Below are 15,556 nucleotides of genomic sequence, written 5' to 3' on the forward strand. Positions count from 1 at the left end.
TAACCTCACAACCGGAAGATCTAGAAAAAGAATAACAAACCAAACTCAAGAGAGCTGAAGGAAATAAAGGTCAGAGCAGAGGTAAATGAAATAGAGAATAAAAAAATACAAGACAGAATCAATGAAACCAAAAGTCAGTTTTTCAAAAAGATCAATAATTGGTAAATCTGTAGCTAGAGTGACAAAAAAAGAGAGAATGCAAATAACTAAAATCAGAAATGAAAACAGGGGCATTACTGCTGACCCCACAGAAATAAAAAGGACTTTAACAGATACTATAAATAACAGTATGCCAACAAAGTAGATAACCTAGATGAAACAGACAAATTCCTAGAAACACACAAACTACTTAAACTGACTCAAGAAGAAACAGAAGATCTCAACTGACCAACAACTTAACAAGGAAAGAGTTAAGTTGACTCAGTAATCAAAAACCTCTCAAGAAAGAAAAGCCCAGCGCCAGACAGCTTAACAGGTGAATTTTACCAAACATTCCAAGAAGAATTAACACCAATCTTGCTCAAATACTTTCAAAAAACTTAAGAGGGAACACTTCCTAACTCACTCTCTGAGCCCAACCTCACCTAAAAGTTAGATAAAATACTAAAGTCAGAAAAAAATACCATGAGGAAATTATAGATCACTATCTCTTATGAATATAGATGTAAAAATACTCACAAAATACTAGCAAATCGTACTCAAGAGCACATAATAAAATTGTACACCATGGTCAAGCAGAATTTATGCCTGGTGTGCAAGGGTGGTTCAACATAATAAAATCAACTAATGTGTAACACTGTATCAATAGAATGAAGGAAAAAAAACCATGATCATCTCAATTGACAAAGAAGAGGCAACTAACAAAAATCCAGCACCCCTTCTTTAAAAAAAAACACTTAGAAAACTAGAAATAGAAGGAAATGTGCTTAACATAATAAAGGGCATATATGAAAAATCCACAGCAAACATGGTGCCCATGAAAGCTTTCTCCCTAAGAACAGGAGCAAGCAAGTGGGCAAGGATGTCCACTGTTACCTGTTATTCAACTTTGTTTTGGAAGTTTTAGCCTGAGCAATTAGGCAACAAAAAGAAATGAGGTATACAAATTGGAAAGGAAGAAGTAAAACTTTCACTATTTGCAGAGGACATCCTCCTACACATAGACAACACTGTAAAATCCAAACAAAGCTACTAGAGCTATAAACAAATTCAGCAGTGGTGTGGTACAAGATCAACATGCAAAAACCAGTAACTAATAAACAATTTGAGAAGAAAATCAAGAAAAAATTCCCCTTACAACAGTAACTAAAATAATCAAATAATAAAGAATAAATTTAACCAAGAAGTTAGAGGATTTACACAAGGAAAACTACAAAACGTTCCTAAAAGAAGCCAAAGAAGACCTAAATAAATGGCAAAGCATTCCATTTTCAAGGTCTGAAGAGTAAAATTGTTAAGACGTCAATTCTATCCAAAGTAATTTACAGATTCAATGCTATCCCAACCAAAAATCCAACAGACTTCTTTACAGAGAGAGGAAAGTCATTCACCCAAATTGTATGGAAGCATAAGAGGCCCTGAATAGTCAAAACCATTTGAAAAAGAATAAAGATGGAGAACTCACAATTTCTGTTTTTAAACTGTAATACAAAGCCACAGTTAAAACAGGATGTATGGCCTAAAGGACAGATACATATCAAAGGTACAGAATTGAGGGTTCAGAAATGAGCCCTAACACCTATGGTCAACTGATTTTTGTTTTCTTTTACCCCAACTGATTTTTGATAAGGGAACCAAGCCCACTCAGTTGAGTTAAAAAAAAACAGTCTGTTTAACAAATGGTGCTAGGAAAACTAGGTATCCAGTTGCAAAATAATGAAAATGGACTCTTACTTCACACCATATACAAAAATCAACTAAAAATGGATCAAAGACCTAAATATAAGAAATAAACACATAAAACTCCTAGAATAAAACACAGGGAAGCTTCTTCAGGACCTTGTGTTAGTCAGTGGTTTCTTAGACTTTACACTCAAAGCAAGAGCAACCAAAGAAAAAGATAGATATAGTGGACTTTCTCAAAATTAAAAACATTTGCATATCAAAGGACTTCATCATGAAAATAAAAGGAAAACCTACAGAATGGGGAAATTATTTGGAAGCTACATAATTGACAAGGGTTTAACATCCAGAATACTCTCTACAAGAAAGACTACCCAATTAGAAAGTAGACAAAAGACTCAAACAGACATTTCTCCAAAAAAGATATGAAATGACCAATAAGCTCAACATCATTAGCCATTAGGGAAATGCCAATCAAAATACAATGAAATACTGGGTGCACAGGTGGTAGAATGCTTGCCTTCCATGCGGGAGGTCTGGGTTCAATTTCTGCAACATGCACCCTGCCCCCCCCACCCCGGCAAGAAAAAAAACATCATCTCATATCCACTGAAACTACTACTATTAGAAAAATGAAAAACAAATGTTTGAAAGGATGTAAAGAAATATAAACTCTTGTTCATTGTTGGTGGGAATGTAAAATGGTGCAGGTGCTGTGGAAAACAGTTTGGCAGTTCCTCAGAAAATTAAGCTTAGAATCACCATGAGACCCAGCAATACCAATTCTAGGAATATAGCTGTTTTAGTTTGCTAATGCTGCCAGAATGTAATATACCAGAAATGGGTTGGCTTTTATAAAGGGGGTTTATTAAATTACAAGTTCACAGCTCTAAGACCACAAAAATGTTCAAACTCAGGTATCCAGAGAAAGATACCTTGACTCAAGAAAGGCCAACAGTAACTGGGACACCTGTCAGCTGGGAAGGCATGTGGCTAACATCTGCTGGTCCTTTGGCTTCCGGTTTCAAATAGCTTTCTTAGTGGTGTTTTCTTTCTGCATCTCCAAAAGTCTGTCTGTGTCAGCTCTGAGCTTTTTTCAAAATGGTTCCCTCTTAAAGGACTCCAGTAAGGAGATTAAAACGCACGTGGAATGGATGGTGATACATCTCCAAGGAAATCACCTAATCAAAAGGTTTCACCCACAACTGGACAAGCCACATCTCCATGGAAACAACCTAATCAAAAAGATTCCACCCATAATTGTAGACAACATCTCCATGGAAATAATCTAATCAAAAGATCCCACCCTAGGGCGGGCCGCGGTGGCTCAGCGGGCAAAGTGCTTGCCTGCCATGCCGGAGGACCTCGGTTCGATTCCCGGCCCCAGCCCATGTAAAAAACAAACAAACAAACAAAATACAATAAAACAAGAAAATGTTTAAAGATGTTTCCTTTCCTTCCTTCTATCCTTCCTTCCTTCTCTCTGTCTTTCCTTCCCTTCCTCCCTCTCTCTTAAAAAAAAAAAAAAAAAAAAAAAAAAAAAGATCCCACCCTAAACAACAGGTCTGCCTCAAAATTGGATAAGGAAAAAGAACATGGCTTTTCAGGGGTACACAATAGTTTCAAAAAAAGCACAACAGCCAAAAGAACTAAAAGCAGAGATTCAATCAGATATTTGTGCACTGATGTTCAAAGTGGCATTACTCACAATTTTGTCCATCAGCAGATGAATAAACAAAATATGGTATATATTTATAATGGATTATTCAGCGATAAAAGGGAATGATGTTCTCATACATGCGACAACATGGATAATTCTTAAAGACATCATGTTGCATGAAATAAGCTAGACACCAAAGACAAACATTGTATAACTTTGCTGATTCAAAATATTTAGAATAAACAAGCGCAAAGAGTCAGAAACTAGAATATAGTTTACCAGGGGCCAGGATAGGGGTGTGAAATGGGGAGTTAATGTTTAATTGGTACAGTTTCTGTTTGGGGTGATGGAAAGCTTTGGTAAGGGATGGTGGTAATGGTAATACAACATTGTGAATGTAATTAACACCACTGAATTATATATTTGATTGTGATTAAAAGGGGGTATTTTAGATTGCATATGTTACTAGAGTTAAAAAAAAAAAAAGATAGGACTGTACAACACAAATAGTAAACCCTAATGTAAACTACAGACTATAGTTAATAGTGTATTAGAAAAAAATATGCCCATAAATGAGGTGTGGAGTAGAGCGGTTATGAGAACTGTATTTTCTACAAGATTTACCTATAAACCTACAACTCTAATTTAAAATGTTTTAAAAATGGACTTACCCACCATCATGCCTTATTTCCATTTTTATACAATTTCTTAATATTAATGTAATATTTTAAGTTCTAAAATAAATATGATTTTATTAAAGAGTGATTGCAATTGGAACATATTCACTCAGTTGTTCCCTTCATTTTGTAGATGAGGAAACAAAAGTGCAGAAAAGCAGAGTAACTTCCCACGGTTAAACAGCTAGCGCTAGCGTGGCCTCCTTGGTAGTTCAGTCCTCTTTCTAGTAAACAGAGCATTTTTCCAAGGGCAATTATTTCAGTGTTTATATTGCAAACAGTTTTCAACCTTCTAAGCTCAATGAAATGCGGTACAAATTTTCAGATTAGAAAACTGAAGCAAAAAAAGGTCAAAATATTTTTCTAAGTAAAAGGGGCAAGATAGTGATCTTCATATGTTATATACTGTTCTTTTATGTAACCCTTCCAACAGCCCTTTTCTGCTTGCACCTAGACTTCTCCCATTATTTTAGCTAATTTTTTAAAGGCTTTATTTTCTTCAACTACAACTAAACCTGTTAAAGCCACCAAACATATAAAATCAAGGGACTTCTACTGGCTTTTATAATTTTAGATGTAATGAACCATAAAATCTTTTTGAGTTTTAAAATTATGTGGTCTTTGATGCTTATATAATATCCTAGGATGTGACTTAATAATATTTATGAAGTACTTAAAGTATAACCAATACTACGCTAAGTCTTATTACATATAGATTAAAAAAAAAATTGAACCTTGGATCATTATCATTTGGAGGGTATTAAAGTAATCAAGAACAAGCTAGATCATGAACCATTCACCTTGGGCAAAAAGTGAGCTTGCTAGGCCTAAATAGATAGGTGATTTTGAAACCATACTTCAAAGTTGCCGTAAATATTTGATGATACAATTACTGGCCCCAGGAGAGAAGCCAAGCACTTGAGCCAGGCCCACTTGCCCGTATCTACCCTTCTAAGCTCAGTCCCAAAGTGGGCTGCTGTTAAAGGAAAAAAAAAATCTGAAATCCATTCATAAATTGTAAGGACTACTCTAAAATTTATGACAATGTGTCACTGTTTAACCAAATCAGTGATTACTGATACCCATGTCAACCATGGTGAAGAAGTGGACTCTCCCTATTAGACTTATAGATTATATAAAATATCCTACTCATCACAAGTATTATACTCAATCCATAAAGTCTACCTCTATTCTGTGTGGAATAACTAAAGCATATCATTATCAAACTCAGCTCTGTAAAACCACTCCTGAAGTTTCTTTCAGGTAAACCTAAAAGGTAAACAAGGATTCGTCTAGTATGAGATAGTCTGTCAAAACAAACAATTTGGCTTTCAGTCACCTTTCTCCCCTTATTTTATTCAAATACAGAAGCTGTTCTTATTTGCCTAATGCCAAACAGAAAGGAGAGGCCAAAACGGCATCATCTTTCTCCTCAGCAAATGGCTTCATTCCAATATGAGAATACCAAACTTTTCCCTACCTCTCCTTAATATTTCTCTGCAAATCCCTCCACCCCTGGGTTAATATTTACTGTTAATCCCAACTCTTCTGCTTCGCTTCATGCATTTATGCACTTTTTCAAAAAATAACCTGAATATCTTTTTTCAGTCTTAGCCTCTCCATAATCCTACACAATTCTTGATTATATTGTAGAATGATCCTTGAATTGTGATACAATAATAAGACATTCATTGAGGGGCATTTTAGGAAGCAGTTTTATGGAAATTATTGTTATATTTTTACTATAGGTAAGTTATTAAGAATATTTGGCAGTATGTCACTTACTGTCCCCTTTAAATGAAACCACACGAGAAATTTCTTTTCTATTCAATGCCCCCAAAAGTTTAGCTTTTCCTGACAACCTAGTAGGTTTTCATCTTATACACAATGAAAAGGAATTATATCTCATCATGTTTTTTTGCCCTTGCTGACTATTAAGAAGCTGGGATCAAATCTGTAGATCAATTTTAATAAATGTGAGGGTATCATTAATTCATAGCTTATATAATTGCTGCATGTTTCTGTGCCTTTAATTAAAAACATTTTTTATACTTTTTTATTATATATCTTGTAAATTGCCTCAGCTCCTTCATGACACAAGGAAGAATATAAAGAGACACACTATGCTATTTCTAAAACCAAATGTGTACTGTGTGAATTAAATGAAACTTTACTTTCCTATAAAAAAAGAAAAAGCAGAGAGGTGGCTAATTAGATTAGTTGGTCTTATTCCATCAGGCATTCTTCTGATTTTATTTTTATGGTCCAATTATGACCCCCTTATATAAAATACATGCCATTACACATCAATGAAACTATGAAAAGCAAGCTATAAATCAGAAGTACTTTTCATTTTCAATATATTGGCTTTTTTTTGTTTGTTTGTTCTTGGTAGACAATTTGTTTTCCTCTTTGAATATGATGATTCTATAAAAGAATAAATAACTATAGAAGTAATATTAGTAAAGATTGTGGGATACTGGAAATCGCTACAAGAAAAGTTCTAAAACCTCTTTGAGTTTTAAAGGAAGCTTGAGTGTGAGTTTGAATATTAAGTTTTGCTATGCCTATGAAATTATGTTTCATTTCCTGTCCTTAGATGCTTTTTCCTAGCTTCCTGGAAGGTCATTAATTCAACTAATATTTTTTGAGTATTTGCTACATGAGAAGCAGATAGCATTTTTAAAGTATTTTACAGAAACAGGATTTTTTGTATTCCATGAATGCAGAAAGGCTATAAGGAACATACGGGAGCCTACTGTATACTTGTTCCACAGCACAAAGAATTCACCATCTTCAAATATTTCAATATACTTTCCAATTTGGATGCTATCAAAAGACGCAGATCTGGGAAGTGCTTATATATATTGTTCAATGCCTATGTAAATTTAGTTTAGAACAAGACTGCTTTAAGAAGATGTCTAAGGCTTTCCCCTTTGGATATTTTAAATAAAAACATTATTTCCTACCTGATATATTCTAAAAGGTATGTAACGAAATCCATTTTCTTCTGCAGGATATTCCATGAGTTTCCGATTGATAGCCCAAAACTGGTCAAATCTGTCTGCAACAATAAATTATTCATCATTAAAAATGGACATTATAATGTAATACCTCCCATGAAGAGCTGAAAGTTGTAAACAACCTCCTAAAAGTTTTTGAAAAGCACTATTCATATGTTATTTTTCTTAATCTAACTTATTTTTCCATAACTAAACATAGATATTAATTAATTTTGTTATACATTACTATTTCCTCTTCCTACACAGAAAAATGGCTATTATGTTTTTAATGCAAAAAAAAAACACCTGGTAGGGATGGATGTCTTGATTCCCTTGATCCTACTGTCTAATAAAGGCACAGCTTCTAGTGGTCCAAATTTTAACCAGTGCTTACTTAAAGAAGCAAAGTTAAAGTACCAAATACAGACCATGTGACTGTAAAAACCATGTGATTGACACTCCTTTTAGTCCTGTATGGGTAGATGAGAAATAAAATATTAAGACAAAATAATAATAATAATAGTGGAGGATAAGGGATATATGTTGTTTTGGGTTTTCTTTTTTACTAATTTTGTGATTAATAAAAATATACTAAAATTGTGGAGAATGCACATCTATATGATGATATTGTGAGTCACTGTGTAGTTTGGATGGATTATATAGTATGTGAATACATCTCAATAAAATTGCATATAAAAATATCAAACAAACATTAAACAGCAAAGAAGATAAGCTTATAGGAAAAGCTACTCGTCTACAGACGAGTAGAACATATGGAATAAAAATAAATAATAGGGGGAACAAATATTAAAATAAATTTAGTTTGAAATGCTAGTGATCAATGAAAGGGAGGAGTAAGGGGTATGGTATGCATAATGTTTTTTTTCTGTTTTCGTTTTATTTCTTTTTCTGTTGCCTTTTTATTTCTTTTTCTGAATTGATGCAAATGTTCTAAGAAATGATCATGAGGATAAATATGCAACTATGTGATGATACTGTGAATTACTGATTATATATGTAGAACGGAATGATCATAGTTAAGAATGTTTTTGCTCGTTTGTTGTTAATTGTTTTTTTAAATTAATAAAAAAATAAAAAGAGACATGACAGTCAATTGCGGCTGAATTTCACACTGATTAAATAACTTTCTTTTTATTTGTCAAGTTTACTTTTTAAAAAAAAGTTACTGAGACAGAATTCACCTACTATATTTTCATCCTTTTGAAACATAAAAGTCACTGGTTTTTAATATATGCACACAATTAGAACATTTTTATAATCCCTAAAAGAAGCCCTAAATCCAATAACAGCTATTCTCCTTTCTTCCCTCCCCTCCAGCCTTTAGCAATCATTAATATAGCCTATTTGGGACATTTCATATAAATTGGATCATATAATATATGCTCTTTTACATCTGTTTTTCTTTCTATTCAGCACAGTATTTTCAAGGTTATCCATGTTGTAGCATGTGTCAGTCTCTCATCCCTTTTCCCTCCTAAATTACAATGAATGCACATAATTTTATTTTATTTTTTTGTATGCTGTATGGCAGGGGTCACATTTCATTCTTTTTGCATTTGAGTACCCCCCTTGCTGAAGCACCATTTGCTGAATTTTTGTTTGTTTGGTTTTTCATTTGTTTGTTTGGAAAGTGCATGGACCAGGAATCAAACCTGGGTCTCCAGCATGGCAGGCAAGGATTCTACCACTGAACTAACCTTGCACCCCTTGTTTATTTTTAAAGTAATTTAAAATGCAGTGTAAACATACATTCAAGGTATTGTAACAACTTAGATTAGGATTAACACAAGATTATGTATTTGTATATATACCTATATATATACAAAATACAGGTAAATACCGCAAATAAAAAAATTCATTATAATTTACTGACAATAATTTTCATCATTATTTATTACTTAATTTGTATGTTAATGACTGCAAAGAAACTCCCGGTACTGAAATATCCAATTTTCATATACATCTCCGTCTAATACCTCAAATTTGGGGGGGGGGGGGGTTGCATGATCCAGAATCGAACCCGGATCCTCCCACATGAAAGGCAAGCATTCTACCACTGAACCACCCATGTGCCCCATAATACCTCAAATTTTAACAATAAGTAAATAGGATTCTGAATTAAAAACCCAGTCATCTTTCCTGCCAAAACTTATTTGTAAAGATTTCATCCCAGGGTTCAAAAGACTTCAGAAATCACAGACTTCGATATGTGCCGATCTATCAGATTTTAAGCATAAAACACATGCAGACAAGGCAATGTTCTGAGATCAGTTCCTGAATGTATCATTCTCTGCAAAAAGAGAGTGACTAGGATACAGAGACAGATAGGCAATCTCTAACATGCTGCCACATATAAAACAATGCACACTGTAAGGGGATTCAGGGAAGGGTTGGTCTACTCTTAGCCCTGGGAGCATAAAGGCCTTGGAAAACACTGCCAAATGGTAGCAGATGGTGCAAAGGAGAGAATGTAGTCATCAAATTAGGGTGTTCTTGGGCTCTTCAGACTTCATTCCTCCCCACTCTCCAAGACTAAGTTCTCAAGCAGTATCTTGGATGATGAAGAATATTATGTTTATCAAAACTGAAAATTGTCCCTGCCTTTTAGGACTCCTCAGTAAGTACACATATTTTCATCTCTCCCTACAGCACCAAGAAATGTTTATCCTGTGAACTTGGCACATCTCATGAGTGCCTGGAGGAGAGATGAGGATGACCTGTCAGGCTTCCTACCTCATATATCAGCTTCTAAAAACTGATCTAAGATATGAAGACTTGTTTTCTGCAAATGCCTTTGTATGACTGGTGTCAAGATTCGTATTTGGGATTAATTGAAAACAGTAGGTGAAGCTATACCTAAAAATGAAAAATCCTACTTATCAAATTACAGTATTGATCTGATCCTCTAAAAGTCCATGTCTTCCATAAGCCTGAATTTTTCCAAGGTTACTCTGAAGTAAAAAATGCACATTTGAAACAGGGAAAAAACAGTGACAAAGGATGGATACAGTGAATGTGTTCAGGAGACTGGGACTACTTGATCAATGCTGAGTATCAGTCTATAGATCAACAGGAGAAAGGTGAGACATACACTACTCAGAAAGGACAGACACATTTTTAAAAAGTGTTTTAATTTTGGAAGGTAACAAAAACAGGTAAGAGGTAAAATTAAATAGGAATTTCTACCCTGGAAGGGAAAATTTAAATCAAGAAGAAAACAGCTTCTGGACAATAGTCAAGGTTCTGCTTTTTTTTCTTTACCAAGACATGACATGACTATAGGGTCCTAACCAGTCAAGGTAACAGCTGCAAATTACACATTAGTATAAAATCAAAGAACACAATCTGTTACTAAATTGGTCTGGCTCTAACTTGAGCCAACAAATCATAAATCACTTAGGGATTCTAAATGCTAATTAAGATACCTTGCATACATACTTGAGGTGGATAACTACAAACTGATGTTATTTGAGAAAAGACTCTGAGGGACTCTTCCAAACCAGCATCTATATGAGTGATATCCTTTGGCTTCAGATAGAGAACTGAAGGATGAGCCTGGGGAAATAACATCAGTAGGGTGGCAACTTCTCAGGATTAGAGAACCACTTCTCTTACCCTTTTTTACATAGTGAATTTTTTAGAAAGTATGTCACAATATTTAAAATTAATTACCACAGAATAAAAACAGAAGAAAAGCCATTACATATCTTTATTTTTCCTATCTGGGGTCCTGGATGTTTGGAATTACAAGTACATTTTTCTTCCTCTACCATCCCTGAAACAGCAAGCAAACAAGCCATGGTTGAGAAGCCTAATTATGCTCATGCACATCATCAAGCACAGAGAACAAATTCAACTAGCAAAATCACTACTCACATCAAACAAGGAACAATGACACTTCCTCATATTTCACAGATGTTATAGGAATATACACATTTCTTTTTTTTTTTTTTTTTTTTTTAAAGACAGAGAAGGAAGGAAGGATAGAAGGAAGGAAAGGAGGAAGAAAGGGAAACATCTTTAAACATTTTCTTATTTTATTATATTTTGTTTGTTTGTTTGTTTTTTACATGGGCTGGGGCCGGGAATCGAACCGGGGTCCTCCGGCATGGCAGGCAAGCACTCTTGCCCGCTGAGCCACCGCGGCCCGCCCTACACATTTCTTTTTGATTGAAAAGTTTTTATTTTTTTATTTACTTTCAAAAATATTTTTATTAACAAAACAAAACAACACACAAAACACGAACATTCTTAACATATGAATATTCCATGCTTGGTGTATAATCAATGGCTCACAATATCATCACATAGGTGTGTATTTATCACCATGATCATTTCTTAGAACATTTACATCAATTCAGAAAAAGAAATAAAAAGAAAAAACTCATACATACCATACCCGTTACCCCTCCCTCTCATTGACCACTAGTATTTCCATCTACCCAATATATTTTAACCTGTTTCCAATATTTTTTCTATACCTCGTACCACTCCCTTTCATTGATCTCTAGTATTTCAATCTACTCAATTTATTTTAACATTTGTTCCCTCTATTACTTATGTATTTTTAATCCATATTTTTTACTCATCTGTCCATACCGTAGACAAAAGGAACATAAGACATAAGATTTTCATAATCGTACAGTCACATTGCGAAAGTTATCATTATACAATCATCTTTAAGAAACATGGCTATTGGAACACAACTATACAGTTTCAGGCACTTTCCTCTAACCTTTCTAATACACTTTAAAATAAAAAGGGGATATATATAATGCACAAGAATAACCTCCAGGATAACCTCTTGACTCTGTTTGAAATCTCTCAGCCACTGACACTTTATTTTGTTTAATTTCTCTTTTCCCCCTTTCAGTCAAAAATGTTTTCTCAATCCCTTGATGCTGAGTCCCATTTCATTCTAGGATTTCTGTCCCACATTGCCAGGGAGGTTTATCCATGGGAGTCATGCCCCATATAGAGATGGGGAGGGCAGTGAGTTTGCTTTCCATGTTGGCTGAGAGAGATAGGACACAACTGAGCAACAAAAGAGGGTCTCTAGGGGGTGATTCTTAGGCCTAATTTTAAGTAGGATTAGCCTATCCTTTGTAGGGATAAGTTTCATATGAGCAAACCCCAAGACTGAAGGCTCGACCTATTGATTTGGTTGTCCCTACTGCTTGTGAGAATATCAGGAATTCTCCAAATGGGGAAGTTGAGTTTTCCCCCTTTCTCGCAATTCCCCCAAGGGGACTTTGCAATACTTCTTTATTCACTGTTCAAATCACTTTGGGGCATCACATTGGACAAACCTACAAAATCTCATGCCCTATTCAAGATTCCATGCACTTAGGGTGTTCAATTAAACTGTCCATATAAGTTACATTAGGACATGCACTAGTTAAAATATCTGTTTACAATACCTTGCAATACTGACATTCCTCTGTTCTTCCTCACGTAAAAACATTTTTTAATTTGTATATTCTAGGCATTCCTAGATCATAACATCTCAGTCTTTATCATCTATCTTTCGTTCTGGTTTCATATGTGCCCCCAGCCCTCTTACCTCTATACTTCTCATATTCAGCTTCATTCAGTGTACTTACATTACTGTGTTACAATCAGGTGCTACTGGTACTATCGATTTCTGAATTTTTACAATCAGTCCTGTTGCATAATCTGTATCCCTCCAGCTCCAATTACCCAATATCTACCCTATTTCTATTTCCTCATGACCTCTGTTCTCCAAGTTCATTCACTAATGTTAGTTCATATCAGTGAGACCATACAGTATTTGTCCTTTTGTTTCTGGCTAATCTCACTCAGCATAATGTCCTTGAGGTCCAGTCGCATTGTTACATGCTTCATGACTTTATTCTATCTTACAGCTGTGTAATATTCCATCACACGTATACACCACAGCCTGTTTAGTCACTCGTCTATTGATGGACATTTGGGCTGTTTCCGTCTCTTGGCAACTGTAAATAATGCTGCTTTATAAACAGTGGGGTGCAAATGTTCGTCCGTGTCCTTGCCCTCATGTCCTCTGAATAGATACCTAGCAATGGTATTGCTGGATCATATGGCAATTCTATACTTAGCTTCCTGAGGAACCCCCAAACCGCCTTCCACAGCGGTTGTACAATTTGACATTCCCACCAACAGTGGGTAAGTGTGCCTCTTCCTCCACATCCTCTCCAGCCCTTGTCATTTTGTTTTATTGATAATGGCCATTCTGATGGGTGTGAGATGATATCTCATCATGGTTTTGATACGCATTCCCCTAATAGCCAGGGAAGTTGAGCATCTTTTCATGTGCCTTTTAGCCATTTGTATTTCCTCTTATGAGAAGTGTCTGTTCATGTCTTTTGACAATTTTATAATTGGGTTGTTTGCCTTTTTGTTGTTGAGTTGAACAATCTCTTTATATATTCTAGATACTAGACCCTTATTTGATACGTTGTTACCAAATATTGTCTTCCATTGTGTAGGCTGTCTTTTTATTTTCTTGACAAAGTTCTTTGATGTATAAAAGTGTTTAATTTTGAGGAGTTCCCATTTATCTATTTCCTCTTCAATGCTCTATACAGATTATTTTACTTTTTAGGCATTTACACAATAGAGAAATCCTTCAGTTCAATGACCATTTTTAGATGGAAGTATAGCACAAGAGTCACCAGTATTACATACATAAATGTTATGAACTCAGGGATATTTTCACATGATACACGGGACAATTAACCTAGATTTATCAACTGCATCTTCATATTGATCATACTATAAGCAGTGATTAGGGTACCCATGTTGTGTGAGTTTCTGAAGTACGGATGTAGCAAAGCTAACACCTCTTTGTTACTCCTACAGCCAAATAAGTTTTCACTGTCCAGAGATGCCACATTTTATCAGGTATTGAGTTATTTTCACTTTTTGGCTATTATGAATTATGCTGCTACCAATATTTATGTACAAATTTTTGTGTAGACATGTTTTTAGTTCTCTTGGGTACATCTACCTGGGCACTGTTGACTCACATGGTAATTCTATATTTAACCTTTTGAGGAACTATCAGACTGCTTTCTAAAATGGCGCACCATTTTAGATCATCTACAGCAAGGCGCAACAGTTCTAATTTCTCCACATTATTATTGTCCAGCTTTTTATTATAAACATCCTGGTAGGTGATGATTAAAAACTAGTGTCTCGTGGTTGTAATTTGCATTTCCCTCATGATGACTAATGATATGGAGAATCTTTTCATATGCTTATTGGCTACTCATACACCTTTCTTTGCAAAAATATCTATTGAAATCCTTCCCCCATTTTAAAGTTGGGTTTGATTTTTTAATTGTTGAATTATAACAGTTCTTTATAAACTCTGTATACAAGCTCCTTATCTGATGCAAGTATGCTCTCTCATTTGCGGGTTGTCTTTAAGTAACTCCTTTTTTACTCAACCCAAAAATCCTACCTTAAAATAAAATCTTTTTATGCTCTGAAATTTATCTTACAATAAAATCTCTGTAAAACATATAAATGGCTTCAGGACTTCAGTTCAACTTGGTGTTACAAGCCCTTTTTCCACCACTAGACTTTTCTTGTTACAATTTACTGACTACTTATTGATACTTTACTTAGGCCATCATGACTAAATTAAGGAAAAGTTTAGTTGTTTCTTCTTATTTGCCTGTCCTAAAAGACTATGAGGGGCTCGAAGCATTCTATGCTGTTATATCCAACTCCAATGTGGGAGAAGAGTCACAGTATATTAGAACTGGAAGGATAGAGTCCAGTTAATCCAGTGCAATTTCACAGATGACAATTAAGGGTCCAGGGTGTTATGTGCTGAACTAAGAACCAGGACCAGAATCTTGGTCTTGTAATTCAAAGTTCACAAATCTTCACAAATGGTTTAACAGATGCAGCCATAAAACCGCATCTTAATGCTAAAATGTGCTTCTTTGATCAAAGTCCTTTCATATATGAAGCAATTATACTTTCAGTGGTTTTTTCTTTTTTGCATGGGCAAACATCTGGAATTGAACCCAGGTCTCCAGCATGACAGGTGAGAATTCTGCCACTGAGCTACCGCCACACTACTTCTCTTTCAGTGCTTTTTAAAAGAACTCTTTCTACCATAAGATTTCAAGCAAGAATGTGATAACTAATTAAAATATGATTTTTTGTGCATACTGGAAATTGTACCCACTGCCTCATCACTGAATGTCCAACACCTAAGACAGTGCATGCATAGCATACCATAAGCATATAATAAATGTTCTTGAATCAAAGAATGAATAAAACAGAATTCTACAAACATAATTTTCAGTTAAAAAATTGGGGTTCTAATCCTAGCTGTG

General features: G+C 34.8%; 1 protein-coding gene across 12 annotated transcripts in view; it reads right to left on the bottom strand.

Annotated features, from left to right (window-relative positions):
* The window catches only part of ATG5 (autophagy related 5), a 336,061-nt gene that overhangs the window by 189,164 nt on the left and 131,341 nt on the right, over nt 1–15,556 (bottom strand). For 8 of the 12 annotated variants that reach the window (XM_077162536.1, XM_077162533.1, XM_077162534.1 and 5 more), the window contains exon 6: nt 7,149–7,243. In XM_077162536.1, the coding sequence (XP_077018651.1) occupies nt 7,149–7,243 (95 nt within the window). The remainder of the gene's footprint in view (nt 1–7,148; nt 7,244–15,556) is intronic. The other 4 variants (XM_077162541.1, XM_077162540.1, XM_077162538.1 and 1 more) reach the window with 1 other exon arrangement.

Source organism: Tamandua tetradactyla, chromosome 5 (assembly GCF_023851605.1).
Source record: "Tamandua tetradactyla isolate mTamTet1 chromosome 5, mTamTet1.pri, whole genome shotgun sequence".
Taxonomy (NCBI): Eukaryota; Metazoa; Chordata; class Mammalia; order Pilosa; family Myrmecophagidae; genus Tamandua; species Tamandua tetradactyla.